General features: G+C 47.9%; 1 protein-coding gene across 1 annotated transcript in view; it reads left to right on the top strand.

Moving 5' to 3' along the window:
* The window catches only part of rev3l (REV3 like, DNA directed polymerase zeta catalytic subunit), a 197,982-nt gene that overhangs the window by 170,491 nt on the left and 3,106 nt on the right, over positions 1-24,385 (top strand). The window contains exons 25-31 of the mRNA XM_078399911.1: positions 850-1,056; positions 4,382-4,491; positions 9,379-9,493; positions 10,404-10,541; positions 13,017-13,207; positions 20,442-20,688; positions 23,365-23,574. Of these exons, the coding sequence (XP_078256037.1) occupies positions 850-1,056; positions 4,382-4,491; positions 9,379-9,493; positions 10,404-10,541; positions 13,017-13,207; positions 20,442-20,688; positions 23,365-23,574 (1,218 nt within the window). The remainder of the gene's footprint in view (positions 1-849; positions 1,057-4,381; positions 4,492-9,378; positions 9,494-10,403; positions 10,542-13,016; positions 13,208-20,441; positions 20,689-23,364; positions 23,575-24,385) is intronic.

Genomic DNA, 24,385 nt, shown 5'->3' on the forward strand with positions numbered 1-24,385 from the left:
GCCCACCAAATCCATGCATACCAGCGATCCATTCACTCTAACGCTATCCTATACACACGAGGGACAATTTATATCAAAGCCAATTAGCCTACAACCCTGTACCTCTTTGGAGTGTGGGAGGAAACCTGAGATCCCGGAGAAAACACATGCAGTCACAGAGAGAACATGCAAACTCCGTACAGACAGCACCCGCAGTTAGGATCGAACCCGAGTCTCTGGCGCTGTGAGGCAGCAACTCTACTGTGGTGCCGCTTCAGAAGGTCTGTTCTTTTACATAAGTGTTTTAATACTAATAGAACTATGGTCCTGAGTACCACAGTACTCCCCCACTAACACGACCTTATTCTTAAACTGTGACCCCTGGTTCTGGACTCCCCCAACATCGGGAACATTTTTCCTGCATCTAGCCTGTACAATCCTTTAAGAATTTTATATGTTTCTAGAAGATCCCCTCTTATCCTTCTAAATTCCAGCCAATACAAGCCCAGACGACCCATTCTTTCCTCATAGGTCAGTTCCGCCGTACCGGGTATTAACCCGGTGAAGCTACGCTGCACTCCCTCAATAGCAAGAATGTCCTTCCTCAAATTAAACTAAAACTGCACACAGTACTCCAGATGTGGTCTCACCAGGGCCCTGTCCAACTGCAGAAGGATCTTTTGCTCCTAAACTCAAATCCTCTCGTTATGAAGGCCAACATGCCATTAGCTTTCTTCACTGCCTGCCCTACCTGCATGTTTACTTTCAGTACCTGTCTAATTGTTTTCCAACTTTGCGATAGTCCCTGCCTCAACTACCTCCCCTGGTTGTTTGAATATTTGTTCTAACGTGCTGCCATTGCTGTTGCAGCCCTCTGTGCGGAAAGGTGTGTTACCAAGTATGCTGGCTGAGATACTGAATACCCGGATAATGGTGAAACAGACCATGAAAGACAACAAGAAGGACAAAGCACTCACAAAGTTGCTCCACGCCCGACAGATGGGTCTGAAGCTCATCGCCAACTTCACGTACGGATACACAGCTGCCAGCTTCTCTGGAAGAATGCCTTGTGTTGAGGTACCTAAACACACACTTTTAATTGTAACTAGACCAAGTGGACCCGTTGGGCCCAAAGCCACTCCGGCATTGGTGCATCACCCTCTCCTCCTCCCCTCCCCTCTCCCCCCCCCTCCCCTCTCCTCCCCTACCTCCCCCCCTCCTTCCTCCCCTACCCCCTCCCCTACCCCCTCCCCTCCTCCCTCCCCTCCTCCCCCCTCCCCTCCTCCCCCCTCACCCTCTTCCCACTCCCTCACCCTCTTCCCTCTTTTTAATATCTATATATTCCTAGAGGCAGGAAACATGTTCCCAATGTTGGGGGAGTCCAGAACCAGGGGCCACAGTTTAAGAATAAGGGGTAGGCCATTTAGAACAGAGATGAAGAAAAACGTTTTCACTCAGAGAGCTGTGAATCTGTGGAATTCTCTGCCTCAGAAGGCAGTGGAGGCCAATTCTCTGGATGCATTCAAAAGAGAGCTAGATAGAGCTCTTAAAGATAGCGGAGTCAGGGGGTATGGGGAAGGCAGGAACGGGGTACTGATTGAGAATGATCAGCCATGATCACATTGAATGGCGGTGCTGGCTCGAGAGGGCCAAATGGCTTCCTCCGGCGCCTATTATCTATTGTCTATTTACAACTCTTTGAACCGTTACATGGATAGGAAAGGTTTAGAGGGATATGGGCCAAATGCCAACAAATTGCACAAGTGGGACATCTTGGTCGGTGTAGATAGGTTGGGCGGAAGGACCTGTTTCTGTGCTGTGTGAGTACAATTCTACATTATTATTTAATTACCAGTGCACTGCGAATCCTTGGTAGACACAAAATGTTGAAGTGACTCAGCAGGTCAGGCAGCATCTCGGGAGAGAAGGAACATCACCCGAAACGTCACCCATTGCTTCTCTCCAGAGATGCTGCTGACCCCCTGAGTTACTCCAACATTTTGTGTCTACCTTCGATTTTAACCAGCATCTGCAATTTTTCTCCTTTTACAAATCCTCGCTGCCTGTAGATTTGTGTGCAGAGAATGCTCACAAGCATTATCTGAGCCAAATACTCTGTTTCTGTGCTAGCCAACACTTCAAAGGTAAATAGACAATAGGTGCAGGAGGAGGCCATTCGGCCCTTTGAGCCAGCACCGCCATTCAATGTGACCATGGCTGATCATTCTCAATCAGTACCCCGTTCCTGCCTTCTCCCCATACCCCCTGACTCCACTATCCTTAAGAGCTCTATCTAGCTCTCTCTTGAATGCATTCAGAGAATTGGCCTCCACTGCCTTCTGAGGCAGAGAATTCCACAGATTCACAACTCTCTGACTGAAAAGGTTTTTCCTCATCTCAGTTCAAAATGGCCTACCCCTTATTCTTAAACTGTGGCCCCTTGTTCTGGACTCCCCCAACATTGGGAACATGTTTCCTGCCTCTAACGTGTCCAACCCCTTAATAATCTTATACGTTTTGATAAGATCTCCTCTCATCGTTCTAAATTCCAGTGTATACAAGCCTAGTCGCTCCAGTCTTTCAACATACGACAGTCCCGCCATTCCGGGAATTAACCTCGTAAACCTACGCTGCACACTCTCAATAGCAAGAATATCCTTCCTCAAATTTGGAGACCAAAACTGCACACAGTACTCCAGGTGCGGTCTCACTAGGGCCCTGTACAACTGCAGAAGGACCTCTTTGCTCCTCTACTCAACTCGTCTTGTTATGTAAACGGGCGCCTCACGTGGAACATACAGCACAGGAACGGACGGCCCCTTCGGAACACTGTGCTGTCTGTGCTGAACATGATGCCAAGTTAAATATGGTAGTGAACCATTCATTCAATCCCAGATGATCCAGTCTCGGCCTCACCACTGCTTTCTCACTGCTTCCCCATAGCTTTGATTCCCATGGCAGTTCAAATATCTGTCAGAAGATGCTTTGAATGCATTCGGTGACGTTGCTTTCGAATGAATGAATAAGTTTATTGGCCAAGTATCTACACATACAAGGAATGTGTCTTGGTGCTCCGCTCACAAGTAACAACAATGAACATACAGCAAACAATTAAGAATAAAGCATAAAACATTAAGAATACAACATTATAGTTTAAACATGTGAATGAAATAAAATACCAGAGCACAAGGAGGCTACAGACATTTGGTTGTTGAGTAGATCTACGACTCGCGGAAAAACGCTGTTTTTATGTCTGGCTGTGGCTGCTTTGACAGTCCGGAGTTGCCTTCCAGAGAGAAGTGCTTCAAAGAGTTTGTGGCCAGGGTGAGAGGGGTCAGAGATGATCTTGCCCACTCATTTCCTGGCCCTTGCAGTGTACAGTTCGTCAGTGGGGGGAAGGTTGCAGCCAGCAACCTTCTCGGCTGTGCGAACGATCCGTTGCAGCCTCCGGATGTGGTGCTTGGTGGCTGTCTTTGGCGAAACATTCCAGTGCGTCACCACAGGCAGCACAACGGTGTGGCTGGTAGAGCCGCTGCCTAACTAACGCGGGTTGAATAATGTCCTCCAGTGCTCGTTCAATAGTTGCTTTATTGTCAAATAGATGGTCATAAAGCATTGAAACGGGCCCTTTGGCCCAACTTGCCCACACCGACTAACATGCTCCATCTACACTAGTCCTGTCTACCTGCGTTTGGCCCATTTCCCTCCAAAATTTCCTTCCACCATTTCCCTCTGTGGCACAGCGGTAGAGTTGCTGCCTTACAGCCAATGCAGCGCCGGAGACCCGGGTTCCATCCCGACTACGGGTGCTGTCTGTACAGAGTTTGTACGTTCTCCCCGTGACCTGCGTGGGTTTTCTCCAAAATCTTCGGTTTCCTCCCACACTCCAAAGACGTACATGTATGTAGTGCTAATTGGCTTGGTAAATGTAAAAAAAAGTTTTTTTTAAAAAGTGGGTGTAGGATAGTGTTAATGTGCGGGGATCGCTGGTCGGCGCGGACCCGGCCACAGATGGCAATGGAGGCCGATTCACTGGATGTTTTCAAAGGAAAAGGGCTAAAGGAATCAAGGGATATGAGGAAAAAGCAGGAACGGGGTACTGATTTTAGATGATCACCCATGATCATATTGAATGGCGTGCTGACTCGAAGTTTCCCCTGGGCGCTCCTGTTCCTCGACTGCCCAAAGGGACTTGTGCTTGAATCACCACTGTAAATTACCCCTTGAGTAAAGAGGAGTGGTAGCATTTGTCATTGGCCTCTCTTTATCTTATAAAAGCTTACATCGGGTGAGCTTCTGGAATGAGAAATCGTATTCCGAATGGCCTACTCCTGCACCTATTGTCTATTGTCTATTGTATTGTTCTTGCTGCAGAGAGAGTAATTTGTCTCTTTTCTTGTAGATTGGTGACAGCATTGTTCTCAAGGCCAGAGAAACGTTGGAACGTGCAATAAAGCTGGTGAACGAGACGAAGAAATGGGGAGCCCGCGTAGTGTACGGAGACACGGACAGGTATCCAATCCCAGATTGTCGCTCTTCAGTGACTTCTATTTAATTAATGTAGGAAATTGGATCCAATTAGATATAAAAGATTCAAAAGTATAAAACATGATAAAAACCGCCCCAAGTTGTGTAGGAAAATAACTGCAGACGCTGGTACAAATCGAAGGTATCACAAAATGCTGGAGTAACTCAGCGGGTCAGGCAGCATCTAAGAGAGAGGGAATGCGTGCCGTTTCGGGTCGAGACCCTTCTTCAGACTGATGTCAGGGGAGCGGGACAAAGCGAAGAGAGGAGGAGAACTTCTTCAAAGTAGACCTACCTTGAGGAGAAATCACAGTGGAGCGCCAAGTTGTGTGGGAAAATAACTGCAGATGCTGGTACAAATGAATACCTTCGATTTGTACCAGCATCTGCAGTTATTTTCCTACACAACTTGCCGCCCCACTGCGATTTCTCCTCAAGGTATGTCTACTTTGAAGAAGTTCTACTCCACGCCTCAAAGTATATTTCATGGCCCAAGGCTGGTTCTGGAGAGAGTCCAGAGGAGGCTTACAACAATGATAGTTTGTCTTAGGATAGTTTGTCTGTTTGTTTTTATGTTGATTGTTTTTGTAAAGCGCTTTGAGCACCCGATAAGGCGCTATATAAAATAAATGAATTATTATTATTATTATTAATGATCCCAGGAATGAGTGGGTTAACGTACGATGAGCGTTTGACGGCACTGGGCCTGTAGTCGCTGGAGTTTAGAAGGATGAGGGGGGACCTCATTGAAACGTACAGAATAGTGAGCGGCCTGGATAGAGTGGATGTGGAGAGGATGTTTCCACTAGTGGGAGAGTCTAGGACCAGAGGTCACAGCCTCAGAATTAAAGGACGTTCCTTTCGGGAAATGAGATGAGGAGGAATTTCTTTGGTCAGAGGGTGAATCTGTGGAATTCATTGCCACAGACTGTTGTGAAGGCCGTCAATGGATATTTTTAAGACAAGATAGATAGATCGATAGATAGATAGATAGATAGATTGATTAGTACAGGTGTTAGAGTTTATGGGGAGAAGTCAGGGGAATGGAGTAAGAGGAAAAGATAGATCTGCCATGATTGAATGGCGGAGTAGACTTGATGGGCCGAATGACCTAATTCTGCTCCTATCACTTATGAAAGCAGAAGTGATCTAATTGAAATACAACGGATCTGAGCAGCACAGTGGCGCATTGGTAGAGTTGCTGCCGTACAGCGCCAGAGACCTAGGTTTGACCCTGACTATGGGTGCTGTCTGTACAAAGTTTTATTTTCTGTGACCGCCTGGGTTTTCTCCGGATGCTCCGGTTTCCTCCAACATTCCAAAGACGTGCAGGTTTGTAGGTTAACAACCATTCAATCATGGCTGATCTATCTCTCCCTCCTAACCCTATTCTCCTGCCTTCCCGCCATAACCTCTGACACCTGTACACCAGCCAAGTGTGTAGGATAATGCTAGTGTCTGCGGTGATCGCTGGTCGGCGAGGGCTCGGTGGCCACAGGGCCTGTTCCCGCGCTGTGTCTCTCAAGGCTAAAGTCAGTTCCCTTGTTACTGCATCAACACATAGTGCAGAACAGTACAGCATAGAGCAGGCCCTTCGGCCCACAATGTCCATGCTGAACATGATGCCAAATTTAACTAATCTCTGCCTGTACATAACCTATATCTTGAAGAAGGGTCTCGACCCGAAACGTCACCCATTCCATCTCTCCAGACATACTGCCTGTCATATATTTATTTTTATATATATGTGTGTGTGCGTGTGTATATGTGTGTATATATATATATTTCGGTGAACGTTTGTAACTTTGTCAGCGCCAGAAACTGCGGCCTGCTGTATGATTTGACCAGGTTGTGCACAAAACAAAGCATGTCACTGTGTACATCTAGGTACATGTGACAAAGTATCATTGAATTGAATCACCAGAAACAACAGAGGTCCCAGCACAGGTAGACACAATGCTGGAGTAACTCAGCGGGTCAGGCAGCATCTCGGGAGAGAAGGAATGGGTGACGTTTCAGGTCGAGACCCTTCTTCAGACTGAGCACAGATCACTGGTCACTCCACTGGTCACACACCTCCACACAGGTCACTTCCCTTTTTGCTCAAGCTGTCCTATCTTCGAATCATTATAACTAAAGTTTGATTTGACTGTAGTTACTGCAAAGTTTGTGATTTCTGTTTTCCCTGGTTTCATCAAGGGTTTGAGCAATTAATCCCTTGTTCCATTAGCAAAGAACTAACCGTAAACGCTGATATAAAAGTCATTGAAAATGCCCGGGGAATGATAGTGTTCAACAAGTCCATTTGGCTAATAAAAAGCAAGTCAACGCACATATAAAGATAAAAGGAATTGCACATGCTGCAATCCCCAGCAAAACTGTCCTGGAGGACCCTAGCAGGTCAGGCAGCATCTGAAGAGGGAACGGACAGGTGACATTTCATGTCTGACCCTTCTGAACCAGACCAAAGAAGGGTCTCGACCCGAAACGTCACCTATCCATGTTCTCCACAGATGCTGCCTGACCCGCTGAGTTACTCCAGCACTCTGTGAAACGTCACCTATCCATGTTCTCCACAGATGCTGCCTGACCCGCTGAGTTACAATACAATACAATACAATACAATATATCTTTATTGTCATTGTACCCAGGGGTACAACGAGATTGGGAATGCGCCTCCCATACGATGCAATAATTTAGGTAATTTAGACAGCAGCAACCCAACGAAACGAAACAGTTGTAACAGTTTTGGACAGGGTAAAGTGCAAGTTGATCTATGCGTTGTGGCCGTCCAGCTCAGCAGGACCGGTTCATAGCAGCTATGGCCCTGGGGATGAAGCTGTTCCTGAGTCTGGAGGTGCGGGCATAGAAGGCCTTGTATCGTCTGCCCGATGGAAGGAGTTCGAACAGACTGTTGCAGGGGTGTGAAGAGTCTTTGTGGATGCTGGTGGCTTTTCTGAGGCATCGTGTGTTGTAGATGCCCTCCAAGTCTGGTAGCTGTGTTCCGATGGCCCTCTGAGCTCTATGGACTACCCGCTGTAGAGCTTTCCTTTCTGCCTCCGTGCAGCTGAGGTACCACACAGGGATGCCATGCGTTAGGATGCTCTCTATGGTGCAGCGGTAGAAGGTCGTCAGCAGCTGTTGGGGTAGACCAGACTTTTTCAGTGTTCTTAAGTAGAACAGTCTTTGTTGTGCCTTCTTGACCAGCGCAGCAGTGTTATTGGACCATGTTAGGTCCTCCGAAATGTGAGTGCCCAGAAACTTGAAGCTGGACACTCTCTCCACACTGACCCCGTTGATAGAGATCGGGGCATATTCCCCGTTATGTGACCTACGGAAGTTGATGATCAGCTCCTTGGTCTTGGTGGTATTTAGGGACAGGTTGTTATCCGAGCACCAGTCCGCCAGGTTCTGCACCTCCGCTCTATAGTTTGTTTCATCCCCGTTGGTGATCAGCCCGATCACCGTTGTGTCATCTGCAAACTTGACAATGGTGTTGGTGTCGAATGCAGGAACACAGTCGTGTGTGAAGAGGGAGTAGAGCATGGGGCTCAGAACACAGCCCTGTGGTGTGCCGGTACTCAGGGTGATAGTGGAGGACAGGTGCGGGCCCATTCTCACTGCCTGCGGTCGTTCCAGCAGGAAGTCCAGGATCCAGTCACATAATGACGAGCTAAGGCCTAGCTGGTGGAGTTTGGTGATGAGCTTGGTGGGGATGACCGTGTTGAAGGCGGAGCTATAGTCTATGAATAGCATCCTCACGTACGTGCCCTGTCTCTCTAGGTGAGTCAGGACAGTGTGAAGAGCCAGAGAGATGGCGTCCTCTGTGGATCTGTTTGCCCTGTATGCAAATTGATGTGGGTCCAGTGAGTCAGGGATGCTGGATTTGATGTGTGAGAGGACCAGCCTCTCAAAGCACTTCATGACTATCGGCGTTAGGGCAACCGGGCGGTAGTCGTTCAGGTTGGAGATCTTTGCTTTTTTCGGCACCGGAACAATGATAGCCGACTTCAGGCACTTGGGGACCGTAGCCAGAGATAATGACAGGTTAAAGATCCTGGTGAATACCTCAGCCAGCTGTTCAGCACAGTCCTTCAGTACCCTTCCTTGAACTCCATCCGGTCCTGCAGCCTTGCGTGGGTTGACCCTTTGCAGAGCGCGTTGTACCTCCTGTGTGCTCAGTTGCAAGACCTGTCCCACCGCCTCGGCTGGGGTTCTTTCACTCAAGGTGGTTTTGCCAGTTTCAAAGCGGGCAAAGAAGGTGTTAAGCTCGTTGGTCAGTGCCATATCGCTGTGGGGGCAGGCAGGGCTGCTCTTGTAGCCAGTGATGTCCCTGACACCCTGCCACATGCTTCTGGTGTCCGTGGTGTTGAAGTGGTCTTCCACCCGTTGCCTATGGGTGTCTTTGGCCCTTTTAATACCTTTGCTTAGGTGTGATCTGGCAACACTGTATGCTGAAGTGTCACCAGATTTAAAGGCATTGTTGCGTGCCCTCAGCAGGTTCTGTACCTCCTTGTTCATCCAGGGTTTCCGGTTTGGGAACATCTTTATCACCTTGTCCTCCGTGACATTCTCCACACAGCAGTTGATGTAGGAGAACACAGTGGATATGTATTCCTCCAAGTCTACCTCTGAACCGTAGGTGGCCTGTAGGTACTCCAGCACTCTGTGAAACGTCACCTATCCATGTTCTCCACAGATGCTGCCTGACCCGCTGAGTTACTCCAGCACTCTGTGAAACGTCACCTATCCATGTTCTCCACAGATGCTGCCTGACCCGCTGAGTTACTCCAGCACTCTGCGTTTTGCTCAATACAACTGTAGTTGATTTTGTTGTGATTTGTGTTTCGAGCTGATTCCTCTCTCCTGCAGCATGTTTGTGCTGTTGAAAGGAGCCACCAAGGAGCAAGCCTTTCGCATTGGGGAAGAGATCGCCAACACAGTGACTGCCACTAATCCAAAACCCGTCAAGCTGAAATTTGAAAAGGTAAGTTTGGTTTAGTTTAAAGACACAGCATTGAAAGGGGTCCGGCCCACCGAGTCCACGAAGACAATCGATCACCCGTTCACATTCGTTCAACATTATCACACTTTCACATCCACTCCCGACACACCAGGGACAATTTACTGAGGGGCGATTAACCTACAAACCTGCACGTCTATGGAACGAGCTGTCGGAGGAGGTAGACAATAGGTGCAGGAGGAGGCCATTCGGCCCCTCAAGCCAGCACTGCCATTCACTGTGATCATGGCTGATCATCCACAATCAGTACCCCGTTCCTGCCTTCTCCCCATATCCCTTGGCTCCGCTATCTTTAAGAGCTCTATCTAACTCTCTCTGGAAAGCATCCAGAGAATTGGCCCCCACTGCCTTCTGAGGCAGAGAATTCCACAGATTCACAACTCTGAGTGAAAAGTTTTTCCTCATTTCCGTTCTAAATGGCCTACCTCTTATTCTTAAACTGTGGCCCCTGGTTCTGGACTCCCACAAAATTGGGAACCTGTTTCCTGCCTCTAGCGTGTCCAATCCCTTAATAATCTTATGTTTCAGTAAGATCCCCTCTCATCCTTCTAAATTCCAGTGTATACAAGCCCAGTCGCTCCGTTCTTTCAACATACGACAGTCCCGCCATCCCGGGAATTAACCTCATGAACCTACGCTGCACTCCCTCAATAGCAAGAATGTCCTTTCTCAAATTAGGAGACTAAAATTGCACACAATACTCCAGGTGTGCTCTCACCAGGGCCCTGTACAACTGCAGATGGACCTCTTTGCTCCTATACTCAACTCCTCTTGTATTGAAGGCCAACGTGCCATTAGCTTTTCTGATGTTTTGTTGGATTAAGACAATGTTTAACTCTAATTGTCATTTGTTTTGTTTTTAAACTGTTAATAGGTTTATTTACCATGTGTCTTACAATCAAAGAAGAGGTATGTGGGCTACATGTACGAGAGTCTGGACCAGAAAGATCCTGTGTTTGATGCCAAGGGAATTGAGACGGTGCGACGGGACTCCTGCTCTGCAGTTTCCAAGGTACGATGAAGCCTCTCTTCACTGGCACTACCCCCCCCCCCCCCCCAATCACCTGCCCCCCTATCAGTTACATAGGTGAAGAAAAATAAATGAACACAGTTAGCAAAAATACTAGCCAGAACAGTTATCATAAGTTTACCCTTCCGATTGTCCACATTGACGCAAGAGTGAATTCCTCATGGTTTTTGGTAGTTCTTGGAAAGGACTATACATGATTACAATCAAACCGTCCATCGTGTACGGATAAAGAGCATAACATTTAATGCAAGATAGAGTATGATTAATGATATTCTGAGGGTCTCCACTGAGGTAGGAGGTCAGGACCACTCTCTAGTTACATAGAAACATGGACAATATGTGCAGGAGGAGACCATTCGGCCCTTTGAGCCAGCACCGCCATTCATTGTGATCATGGCTGATCACCCACAATCAGTAACCCGTGCCTGCCTTCTCCCCATACCCCCTGACTCCGCTATCTTTAAGAGCTCTATCTAGCTCTCTCTTGAGATTTACAACTCTGACTGAAATAGTTTTTCCTCATCTCTGTTCTAAATGGCCTACCCCTTATTCTTAAACTGTGGCCCCTGGTTCTGGACTCCCCCAACATTGGGAACATGTAAAGAGGACCTCTTTACTCCTATACGCAAATCCTCTCGTTATGAAGGCCAACCTGCCATTAGCTTTCTTCACTGCCTGCTGTACCTGCATGTTTACTTTCAGTGACTGGTGTACAAGGACACCCAGGTCTTATTGCACTTCCCTTTTTCCTAATCTGACACCATTGAGATAATAATCTGCCTCCTTGTTTTTGCCGCCAAAGTGGATAACCTCACATTTATCTACATTATACTGCATCTGCCACGCATCTGCCCCTCACTCAACCAGTCCAAGTCACCCTGCAACCTCCTTGGTTCAGTTGGTTCAGTTATCTGATAACAGCTGGGAATAAACTGTCCCTGAATCTGGAAGTGTGCATTTTCACACTTCTGTACCTCTTGTTGGATGGGAAAGGTGGGGAAGAGGGAGTGTGAGAGTGGTCCTTGATTATGCTGCTGACCTTGCTGAGGCAGCGTGAGGTGCAGCTGGAGTTAACCTTTTAAATGTTGTTATTGTACCTGTCTTAATGACTTCTGCTGGTATTTACCCATCACCCCCTGTGTGGAAAAGGTTTCCCCTTGAGTTTCTATTAAATCTCTCCCCTCGCACCTGAAATCTGTCCTCTGGTTCTTGATTCCCCTACCCCTTACTCTGTGCTTGCTTCAATCAGTCCGAGGATGGGTCCCGACCTGAAACGTCACCCATCCACGTTCCCCAAAGACGCCGCCTGACCTGCTGAGTTACTCTAGCACTAACTAAACTAAACCAAATCTTTAGTTTACATTGACTTCTCTAACTTCAGATAGTCCCTGCTTTCCCTCTCTATATCCTCCCCCTTCCCAGTTCTCCCACTAGTCTTCCTGTCTCCGACTACATCCTATCTCTGTCCCGCCCCATCCCCTGACATCAGTCTGAAGGAGGGTCTCGACCCGAAACATCACCCATTCCTTCTCTCCCGAGATGCTGCCTGACCCGCTGAGTTACCTCAGCATTTTGTGTCCACCTTCGATTTAAACCAGCATCTGCAGTTCTTTCCTAAACTAAATCTTACCCCTCTCACCTTACACCTATGTCCTCTAGTTCTTGATTCCCTTTCCCTGCCCTGGGTAAAGGTCTCTCTGCGTTTGGCAGATTGCATCTCTACCAATGTGAAAGTTGTGGTTGGGGAGCAGGGAGAAGAAGGAATGGGACAAATCTTTGATTATGTTGGCTGCTTTCTCGAGGCAATGGGGTGTAGATGGAGTCAGTGGTGGGGAGTGTGGTGTGTGTGAGGGACTGGGCTACATCCACAACTTTTTGTAAAAGGGACCACATCACGCCGATTCTGGCGTCTCTCCACTGGCTCCCTGTACGGTACAGAATCAACTTCAAGCTCCTCCTATTCACATATAAAGCCCTAAATGGACATTCCCCCCCCTACATCAAAAATCTTCTAACCCACCTCTCTAACTCCAGGTCCCTCAGGTCGGCCGACTTGGGGCTACTCACTATCCCGCGGTCTAGGCTTAAGCTCAGGGGTGACTGCGCTTTTGCGGTTGCAGCTCCTAGACTGTGGAACAGCATCCCTCTCCCCATCAGAACTGCCCCCTCCATCGACTCCTTTAAGTCCAGGCTCAAAACCTATTTCTACTCCCTAGCGTTTGAGGCTCATTGAGGAGGCGCTGTGAACTGTTTGCGTGCTACTGTATGTTTCATTTTTTTCCTTAGTACCTAATCAGATGTACAGCACTTTGGTCAACGTGGGTTGTTTTTAAATGTGCTATACAAATAAAATTGACTTGACTACAATTTCTTGCAGCCTTGGGCAGAGCTGTTTCCAAACCAACTGCGATGCATCCTGACACGATGCTGCTCTTTCACTTGTGAATCTTTCCACAGATTTTGGAGCGCTCGATAAAGTTGCTGTTTGAAACAAGGGACATCAGCCAGATCAAGCAGTACGTTCAGAGGCAGTGCATGAAGATACTGGAAGGCAAGGCCAGTGTCCAGGACCTGACCTTCGCCAAGGAGTATCGGGGCAGCGGCACGTACCGGCCTGGGGCCTGTGTCCCCGCTCTCGAACTCACCCGGTGAGTCCAGCCCCAAACACATTCACAAGTGATAGGAGCCTTGTAGAGACGTACAAAATCATGAAAGGACCGGACAAGCTGGATGCAGGAAACATGTTCCCAATGTTGCGGGAGTCCAGAACCAGGGGCCACAGTCTAAGAATAAAGGGGAGGCCATTTAAAACTGTGGTGAGAAGGAACCTTTCCAAACAGAGAGTTGTGAATTTGGGGAATTCTCTGCCACAGAAGGCAGTGGAAGCTAATTCACTGGATGAATTTAAAAGAGAGTTAGATAGAGAGGAAACATGTTCCCAATGTCGGGGGAGTCCAGAACCAGGGCCCACAGTTTAAGAATAAGGGGTAGGCCATTTGTCTCACGGAGACAAGGAAAAAACTTTTCACTGAGAGTTGTAAATCTGTGGAATTCTCTGCCTCAGAAGGCAGTGGAGGCCATTTCTCTGGATGCTTTCAAGAGGGAGCTGGATAGAGCTCTTAAAGATAGCGGAGTCAGGGGGTATGGGGAGAAGGCAGGAATGGGGTACTGATTGTGAATGATCAACCATGATCACATTGAATGGTGGTGCTGGCTCGAAGGGCTGAATGACCTACTCCTGCACCTATTGTCTATATGGAGCTCTAGGGGCTAGCGGAATGAAGGGATATGGGGAGAAGGCAGGCACGGCGAACTGATTGTGGATGATCAGCCATGATCACAATGAATGGCGGTGCTGGCTCGAAGGGCCAAATGGCCTCCTCCTTCACCTTTTTTCTATGTTTCTATGAGCAGAATTAGGCCATTCGGCCCATCAAGTCTACGCCATTCAATCATGGTTGATCTATCTCTCCCTCCTAACCCCATTCTCCTGCCTTCTCCCCGTAACCCCTGACACCCGTACTAATCAAGAGCCAGGAGAGTGGGGTTGGGAGGGAGAGATAGATAGATCAGCCATGATTGAGTGGGGTTGGGAGGGAGAGATAGATAGATCAGCCATGATTGAATGGTGGAATAGACTTGATGGGCCGAATGGCCTAATTCTGCTCCTACAACTTATGAACATGAACCTGTCAATCTTTGCTTTAAAAATATCCATTGACTTGGCCTCCACAGCCGTCTGTGGCAATGAATTCCACAGATTCACCACCCTCTGACTAAGGAAATTCCTCCTCATCTCCTTCCTAAAGGAATTTTGAAGCTGTGTCCTCTAGTCTTAGACTCTCCCACTAGTGGAAACATCCTCTCTGGTCTCTGGTCTTGAATGGGAACTGGAAGGGAGTGAGTCTGGTTGCATGGTTTAACCTCCTGATGCTGTAACAACATTTAGTTTGGAATTTATGGAGTTTTGAAGGATGTGGGGGAACTTCCCCATCACCTTCCTAAAGGAATGTCCTTTAATTCTGAGGCTGTGCCCTCTGGTCCTAGACTCTCCCACTAGTGGAAACATCCTCCCCACATCCAATTTATCCAGGCCTTTCACGATTCGTTTGTGGGGAGAGAGAGAATGACTGCACCGACCAGTGATCTCCGCACACTAACACTATCCTACACCCACTAGGGACAATATTTACATTTATACCAAGCCAATTAACCAACAAACCTGTACGTCTTTGGAGTGTGGGAGGAAACCGGAGATCTCGGAGAAAACCCACGCAGGTCACGGGGAGAACGTACAAACTCCGTACAGATAGCACCCGTAGTCGGGATGGAACCCGGGTCTCCGGCGCTGCATTCGCTGTAAGGCAGCAACTCTACCGCTGCGCCACCGGGCCGTCATGGGCTGGGGATTACCTCTCTGTGATTGTAGCCACTACAAGCCCCTGGAGTTTGGAGCAAGTGCCTTCCAGTTACAGTCGGGCTCGTATAATGTGGAGCAGACACTGTGATCAATGACACCTCCCAGCCGCTGCGTCCCAATCTCTCGACAATCTGCCTGAAATAAAAAAATTAATTAAAAGTTTAATTAGACTTCTAGTAAATTTGAAATGATTCGTTAAATGCATGCACAAAACGTTATTTTATCAGCACAGTTGTAATACCATTAACTGTAGATACAGTAGCAAAAGCATTAATTTAATATTTATATTCAGAAGAGAATAATTTTAATTCACGAGTTCTGTGTAAAATCATGAGAGGAATAGATCGGGTAGATGCACAGAGTCTCTTGCCCAGAGTAGGGGAATCGAGGACCACAGGACATAGGTTTAAAGTGAAGGGGAAAAGATTTAATAGGAATCTGAGGGGTAACTTTTTCACACAGAGGGTGGTGGGTGTTTGGAACAAGCTGCCAGAGGAGGTAGTTGAGACTGGGACTATCGCAACGTTTAAGAAATAGTTAAACAGGTACATGGAAAGAACAGGTTTGGAGGGATATGGACCAAACCCACGCAAGCTGGACTCGTGTAGATGGGCTGGTATGGGCAAGCTGGGTCTAAGGGCCTGTTTCCACACTGTATCACTGTTGTTCCAGGCTGGATGCACAGTCCTTTACCTAGGGTTGGGGAAATCTCTTAGAAGAAAAGTTTGTCTTGTCTGACATGTTCCCTTGAGACTGCATGATCTGAGCTACAGGGAGAGGTTGTGCAGGCTAGGACTTTATTCCTTGCAGCGCAGGAGGATGAGGGGTGATCTTATAAACAATAAGTGCAGGAGGAGGCCCCTTGGACCTTTGAGCCAGCACCGCCATTCACTGTGATCACGGCCGATCATCCACAATCAGTACCCCGCTCCTGCCTTCTCTTCATATCCCTTGACTCCGCTATCATTAAGAGCTCTATCTAACTCTCTCTTGAAAGCATCCAGAGAATTGGCCTCCACTGCCTTCTGAGGCAGAGAATTCCACAGATTCACAACATTCTGAGTGAAAAAGTTTTTCCTCATTTCCATTCAAAATGGCCTACCCCTTATTCTTAAACTGGCCCCTGGTTCTGGACTCCCCCAACATTGGGAACATGTTTCCTGGTGCACAAAGTCTTTTATCCAGGGTAGCGGAATCAAGAACCAGAGGTTCAAGGTGAGAGGGGAAAGAGTTAATAGGAATCCGAGGGGCAACAGGTCCACACAGAGCTTGTGGAAATACAGAGGTGTATGGAACGAACTGCCAGAGGCGGTAGTTGAAGCAGGTTGCAATAACAGCATTGAAAAGACACTTGGACAGGTCTGAAGAAGGGTCTCCACCCGAAATGTCACCCATTCCTTCTCTCCAGAGATGCTGCCTGACCCGCTGAGTTACTCCAGCATTTTGTATCTGCCTTGGACAGGTACATGGATAGGAAAGGTTTAAAGGGATATATATATATGGGCCAGCCACAGGTAAATTGGACTAGCTTTGATGGGACATCTTGACCGGTATGGACGAGCTGGGCTAAAGGTAGACAAAATGCTGGAGTAACTCAGCGGATCAGGTACCATCTCTGGAGAAATGGAATGGTTGACGCTTCGGGTCGAAACGTCACCCATTCCTTCTCTCCAGAGATGCTGCCTGACCTGCTGAGTTACTCCAGCATTTTGTGTCTACCATCGATTTTAACCAGCATCTGCAGTTTTTTTTCCTACACAGCTGGGCCAAAGGGCCTGTTTCTGTGCTGTAGGATCATATAAAATGCTGAGAACTGTGTACATGTTGAGTGCAACAGAAATGTAAATATAAATATTGGCAGCACGGTGGCGCAGCGGTAGAGTTGCCGCCTTACAGCAAATGCAGCGCTGGAGACCCGGGTTCCATCCCGACTACGAGTGCTGTCTGTACGGAGTTTGTACGTTCTCCCCGTGACCTGCGTGGGTTTTCTCCGAGATCTTCGGTTTCCTCCCACACTCCAAAGACGTGCAGGTATGTAGGTTAATTGGCTGGGCAAATGTTTTAAAAAAATGGTCCCTAGTGGGTGTAGGATAGTGTTAATGTGCGGGGATCGCTGGGCGGCGCGGACCCGGTGAGCTGAAGAGCCTGTTTCCGCGCTGTATCTCTAAATCTAAATTCCCCCAAAAAATCTAAAATCTAAAAAACATAATGATGCCTGTGTGTGTGTGAGTTGTGTGTTTATCTTTTACTTGATGACTTTTGTTCAGACTGGTCAATGTGGGCTGAAGGGCCTGTTTCTGTGCAGTCTTGTCAGTGGGGAGAGCTCACTTCCATCTGACGCCATCTGCTGGTTGCTGCAGAACTCCAGTCAAGAGTTTCATTGTCACTGGACAATTCCCGTTGTGACAGCGGTTGGTGGAAAAAAAAGACGCACAATTTTAATATTATTGTGTGGTCAAACTTTAACTTGAAGAAAATTTGAGCATTTACTTCAGGAGTCATCGTTCAGCGAAGCACGCGTTTAACGAGGTCATTGAACACTGAAGTATTAGATCAAAATGGCAATGTTTATTTTATGGGGTATGTGTCCGAAATACAGCCAAAACGGTACACGATAGCATAACAATGTGAACGAAACTTGATACTGCACAGCACAGGCGAATGGTGAGTAAGGTGGGCCTACAATTGTTGCACTATTATGTACTGTTTTGGCTGTATTTAGGGACCATACATACACATATATATATACATACAAGATGAGATTTTTTGAGATAGATAGATAATGATATTCTTTCTTGCTGCAGCATGACAGTCCTGCAAACACACCACTCCTAGATAGCATAACAAACAAAAACTATTCTATACATTTTAAACCCACATTTTATTGCAAAAAGGCCACAATCCTTGGTGCAACCAAGACAGTTTGTAATTCATAGTTTAGTTGATGTTTGTCGTGTTCAAGAGCCTGATGGTTGCTGGGAAGATGCTTTTCTTCGGGTTTTCAGGATCCTGTAGCTTCTTCCCAATGGTAGCAGGGAGATGAGAGTGTGGCCAGGGTGGTGTGGGTCAGTGAGAGTGTGGCCAGGGTGGTGTGAGTCAATGAGAGTGTGGCCAGGGTGGTGTGGGTCAGTGAGAGTGTGGCCAGGGTGGTGTGAGTCAGTGAGAGTGTGGCCAGGGTGGTGTGGGTCAGTGATGATGCTGGCTGCCTTTTTGAGGCAGCACCTCCTGTAGATGCCTTCGATGGTGGGGAGGTCAGTGCCTGTGATGGGCCGGGCAGTGTCCAGCACTCTCTGTTCCTGGGAGTTCAAGTTACTGAACCAGGCCGTGATGCAACCAGTCAGTATGCTCTCTACTGTACACTCTCCCACTCTGTCTCCATCTACCTATATCCCTCTGGCTTTACATTTCACTCACTCTTCTCGCCCTTTATCACGTATTCCACCCCTCTGCTAATTACCTGTATTCACCATACCAGGTCCCCCTCACCCCCATTGCTCTTCCAGCATTACCCCATACTCCATCAGCCTGAAGAAAGGTCCCAACCTGAAGCGTCGTCTGTTCATTCTCTCTACAGATGCTGCCTGAGCCACTGAGTTCAGTTTACACTTTAGAGATACAGCAGGGAAACAGGCACTTTGGCCCAGCGAGTCCGTGCCAACCAGCGATCCCCCCATGCACTAGTTCTGTCGTACACACTCGCCCCCAACAACTTACAGCAGCCAATTAACCTACAAACCTGCACATCTTTGGAATGTGGGAAGAAACCGGAGATTGCGGAGAAACCCCACACGGTCACAGGGAGAATATAAAGACAGCACCGGTAGTCAGGATCAAACCCGACGTCTGGTGCTGTAAGCCAGCAACTCTACCACTATGCTGCTCTATATAATGTTTAGAGAGAGCGCAGAAACAGGCCCTTGGTCCCACCCAGTTCATGCCGACCAGCAGTCACCTGTACACTAACTATCCTACACACTAGAGACAATTTATAGAAGCCAATTAACCTGTAAACCTGCATGTCTTTGGAGTGTGGGAGGAACTGGGGAGAAACCCACCTAACCTGAGATCTCTCCAGAACTTTGTCGAATGCATTGCCACAGACGGCTGTGGAGACTGCCAACGGAGATTTGTAAGGTGGAGATTGACAAATTTTTGATTAGTACGGTGTTATGGTTATGGTCAGAAGGCAGGAGGATAGGGATGGGAGGGAGAGATAGATCAGCCATGATTGAATGGCGGGGTAGACTGATGGCTTCATTCAGCTCCTGGAACATTAATCTATCCTTCACTCTCAACCTCATTTTCCTACTTTCTCCCATTGTCGTCTTCAGCGTATTTATTGATCTAGAACTTATGAACTTTGTGCCTGTTTTTGTAAACCAGCACCTGCAGTTCCTTGCCCTGCACTCTAAACAGTCAGTCATAGATTGATACAGCATGGAAACAGGCCCTTCGGCCCAACATGCCCCAGTGCATGTCCCACCTGCCTGCATTTGTCCCACCTGCCTGCATTTGTCCCATATCCCTCCACTCCTATCCACGTACCAGTCTAACTGTTTCTTAAATGTTGGGATAGTCCCAGCCTCAACTATCTCCTCTGGCAGCTCGTTCCATACACCCACCACCTTCTGTGTTTAAAAGTTACGCCTCAGATTCTTATTCAATCTTTTCCCCATCCCCATAGACCTATGCCCTGTTGATTCCCCTACTCTGGGCAAGACAATAGACAATAGGTGCAGGAGGAGGCCATTCGGCCCTTCGAGCCAGCACCGCCATTCAATGTGATCATGGCTGATCATTCTCAATCAGTGCCCCGTTCCTGCCTTCTTCCCATACCCCCTGACTCCGCTATCCTTAAGAGCTCTATCTAGCTCTCTCTTGAATGCATCTCCTGATCTATTCCTCATGATTATGTACACCTCTACAAGAACACCCATCATCCTCTTGCACTCCAAGGAATAGAGTCCCAGCCTACTCAACCTCTCCCTGTAGCTCAGACCCTCGAGTCCTGGCAACATCCTCATAACAGGGTCTCAACCCGAAACGCCACCCATTCCTTCTCTCCCGAGATGCTGCCTGCCCCGCTGAGTTACTCCAGCATTGTGTCTATCCTCGTAAGTCTGCACAATTTCTAGCTTGAAAATGACCACTTGCTTTACTGACAGCTATGACTGACTAATCCACCCTTGCTGCCAATGACCACTCACTGTACTGGGGACTATGACTGACTAATCCACCCTTGCTGCCAATGACCAGTCACTGTACTGGGGACTATGACTGACTAATCCACCCTTGCTGCCAATGACCACTTGCTGTACTGACGGCTATGACTGACTAATCCACCCTTGCTGCCAATGACCACTTGCTGTACTGGGGACTATGACTGACTAATCCACCCTTGCTGCCAATGACCACTTGCTGTACTGAAGACTGACTGACTAATCCACTCTTGCTGCCAACAGGAGGATGCTGTCGTATGACCGGCGCTCGGAGCCGCGGGTGGGCGAGCGGGTGGCCTACGTCGTGGTGTACGGGACGCCAGGCCTGCCCCTCATTCAGCTGGTCCGCCGGCCCATTGAGCTGCTGCAGGACCCCAGCCTGAGACTAAACACCACCTACTACATCACCAAGCAGATCCTGCCGCCCCTCAACAGACTCTTCTCTCTGATAGGCGTGGACGTCTTCAGCTGGTACCAGGAGCTGCCCAGGGTAAGTGCTGACCTGTCCTGACAACCTCGCTGCTCGCAGTCGAGACCCGGCTTCCATCCTGACCACAGCTGCTGTCTTTACGGAGTTTGCACGTTCTCCCCGTGACCTGCATGGGTTTTCTCCAGGTGCTCCGGTTTCCTCCCATACTCCAAAGACGTGCAGGTTTGTTGGTTAATTAGAGTCATAGAGTGATACAGTGTGGAAACAGGCCCTTCGGCCCAACTCGCCCACACCAACCAACAATGTCCCAGCTACCCTAGTCCCACTTGCCTGCGCTTGGCCCATATCCCTTCAAACCTGTCCTATCCATGTACCTGTCCAACTGCTTCTTAAACGATGGGATAGTCCCAGCCTCAACTACCTCCTCCGGCAGCTTGATCCATACACCCACCACCCTCTGTGTGAAAAAGTTACCCCTCGGATTCCTATTAAATCTTTTCCCCTTCACCTTAAACCTATGTCCTCTGGTCCTCGATTCCCCTACTCTGTGTAAAAGGCTCTGTGCGTCTACCCGATCTATTCCCCTCATGGCTTGGTATAATTGTAGATTGTCAAGAAAGTCAAGAGTGGTTTATTGTCGTGTGTCCCAGATAGAACAATGAAATTCTTACTTGCAGCAGCACAACAGAATATGTAAACATAGTACACTGTAAACAAGATAATAAATGAGAAAAATAAAGTTCTGTACACATTCTCAAATACATATATAGATATATATATATAGATATATGTGTGTGTGTGTGTGTGTGTGTGTGTGCGTTATATATATATATATATATATATATATATGCTGTTATCTCTAAACTAGCACGTTCATAAGTTACAGTAGCAGATTTAGGCCATTCGGCCCATCGAGTCTCTGCCATTTAATCATGGCTGATCTATGATACGACAATAGGCAGGTAGTGTGGAGAAAGCAGGGACTTTGCAGAAGGACCTGGGCAGGTTGGGAGAGTGGGCAGAAAAGTGGCAGGTGGAATATAGTGTAGCAAAGTGTGGAGTCATGCATTTTGATAGTAGGAATAAAGGCGCATTTTATTTTCTAAGTGGGGTGATAATCCAGAAATTGGAGGTGCAAAGGGACTTGTGAGTGCTGGTGCAGGATTCCCAAAAAGTTAATCTGCAAGTCGAATCAATAGTAAAGAAAGCAAACTCGATGCTAGCATTTACAGTATTTCTAGAGGGCTAGAGTACAAAAACAGGGATGTAATGCTGTGGCTCTCTCTATAAGGCGCTGGTCAGGCTGCATTTGAAATATTGTGAGCAATTATGGGCACCATATTTGAGGAAGGATGGATGTGCGAGCTCTGGAGAGGGTCCAGAGGAGGTTGTAACCCGGCCATCCTATTTTTGCAGCTAACCAGTGGTTTGCATCTTGCAGAATAGCCTCTGTATTTCTGTTCATGAAGTCTTCTACGGACAGTGGTAGTGGTCATTGACAAATCCACACCTGACTCCTGAAGAATGTTTCTGATCTGTCGGACAGGTGTTTGGGGATTTTTCTTTATCATAAAGAGAATTCTTCTGTCATCAGCTGTGGAGGTCTTCCTTGGCCTGCCAGTCCCTTTGTGATTAGTAAGCTCACCAGTGCTCTCTTTCTTCTTAATGATGTTCCAAAGAGTTGATTTTGGTAAGCCTAAGGTTTGGCTGATGTCTCTAACAGTTTTATTCTTGTTTCTTGGTCTCATAATGGCTGCTTTGACTTTCATTGGCACAACTTTGGTCCTCATGTTGATAAACAGCAATAAAAGTTTCCAAAGGTGATGGAAAGACTGGAGGAAAGACTAGGTGCTGAGATCTCTCTTATAACTGCATTAAGGACGCAATTGAACACACCTAACAATTACAAACACCTGTGAAGCCATGTGTCCCAAACATTATGGTGCCCTGAAATGGGGAGGGGGGGCTATGTATAAACACTGCTGTAATTTCTACATGGTGAAACCAAAATGTATAAAAATGGCCTTTATTAAAATCTGACAATGTGTACTTTAACCACATGTGATTTTTTTCTATTACAAATCTCAAATTGCGGAGTACAGAGGCAAATAAATAAATGATGGGTCTTTGTCCCAAACATTGTGGAGGGCACTGACTAGACAGGTTAACAGATAGGACAGGTTTAGAGTGATATGGGTCAATGGGGGGCAAGTGGGACTGGTGTAGATGGGACATGTTGGCCGGCGTAGGCAAGGTGGGCCGATGGACCTGTTTCCACGCTGTATCACTCCGTGACTGCCTGATTAATCTGTGTGGTGATGGATGTACCTGTGCTCCCTGATTTCACTCCCACCACCCCCCTCTCTCTATCTTGTCGTGGTTTTTGGAAACCAGTATTGAAAGAGCGTTTCAGAACTGAAAGGGTTAAGGGTGTAAGTGCAGAGGAGCAGGTCTGAGCTGGTACTTGCACGAGGGGCATTGTTTAAAGGCATGTAACCTACCCCCCCCCCCCGCACGACTTTGTATCGGACCCTTGTGTGGGACCTCGAGGGACAACGAGTGGGTAACCATACGCAAGGTTGCTCTCTCACTCCTGCATGCATGAATAGAAAGGTATTGTTACTTACTTTAGGTGACTAATGTGTCTTTGCTGTCTGATAGCGCGGAGAGAGCTTTACCAGTATCTGCACTTCCTGTTCTAACCTCTTCCACTGTGTTGGTTTTGCTGTGTCGCAGGTGCAGAAGGTGCTGTCTGCAGCTGGCAGTGAATCAGACGGCCGCAAGGGGACCATCTCACAGTACTTCACCACCCTGCACTGCCCGGTGTGCGACCAGCTCACCCAGCTGGGCGTCTGTGCCAAGTGTCGCACTGACCCCCAACACGTCACTGTCACCCTGCATCAGCAGCTCTCCTGCTGGGAACGCAAACAGGCACAACTCCTCAAGGTACCGTCACCAAACCTGGACACAGTGCATGTGGACTAGTGGCAGAGTCTAGGACCAGAGGGCACAGCCTCAGAATAACAGCATGTACCTTTACAAAGGAGATGAGGAGGAATCTCTTTAGTCAGAGGGCGGTGAATCTGTGGGATTCTTTGCCACAGAAGGCTGTGGAAGCCAAGTCAGTGGACATTTTTAAGGCAGAGATTGGCAAATTCGAGGTTAGTACAGGTGTCAAGGGGAATGGGATGCAGGAGAATGGGGATGAGAGGTTGAGAGGGAGAGACAGATCAGCCATGATTGAATGGCGGAGTAGACTTGATGGGCTGAATGGCTTAATTCTGCTCCTCTCATTCATGAGATCCTGTTGCCGCAGCTCACGGTGCCAAGGACCCAGAGCAGAGACTAATGTGGTAAAGCTGTGCCAGCATTGCAGGGCGGCACACTGGTGCAGCGGGTAGAGCCACTACCTCACAGCACCAGAGACCCAGGTTCCATCCTGACTACAGGTACTGTCTGTGGGTGGAGTTTGTACCTTCTCCCTGTCACCGTGTGGGATGTGGGAGGAAACCGGAGCACCTGGAGAAAACCCAGACATGCGGGTTTGTAGATTAATTGGCCTTCTGTAAAATTGCCCCCAGTGTGTCTGGAGTGGATGAGAAAGTGGGAGAACGTGGAACACGTGTGAACGCGTGATCGATGGTCGGCGTGGACCCTGGGCCGAAGGACCTGTTTCCGTGCCGAACAAATGGAAAAGAAAGTTCTGCCTGGTTTTATCTACCAAGATTCCCTCTCCCTGTCACATAGTACAAATTGA

Source organism: Rhinoraja longicauda, chromosome 5 (genome assembly GCF_053455715.1).
Source record: "Rhinoraja longicauda isolate Sanriku21f chromosome 5, sRhiLon1.1, whole genome shotgun sequence".
Classification (NCBI taxonomy): domain Eukaryota; kingdom Metazoa; phylum Chordata; class Chondrichthyes; order Rajiformes; family Arhynchobatidae; genus Rhinoraja; species Rhinoraja longicauda.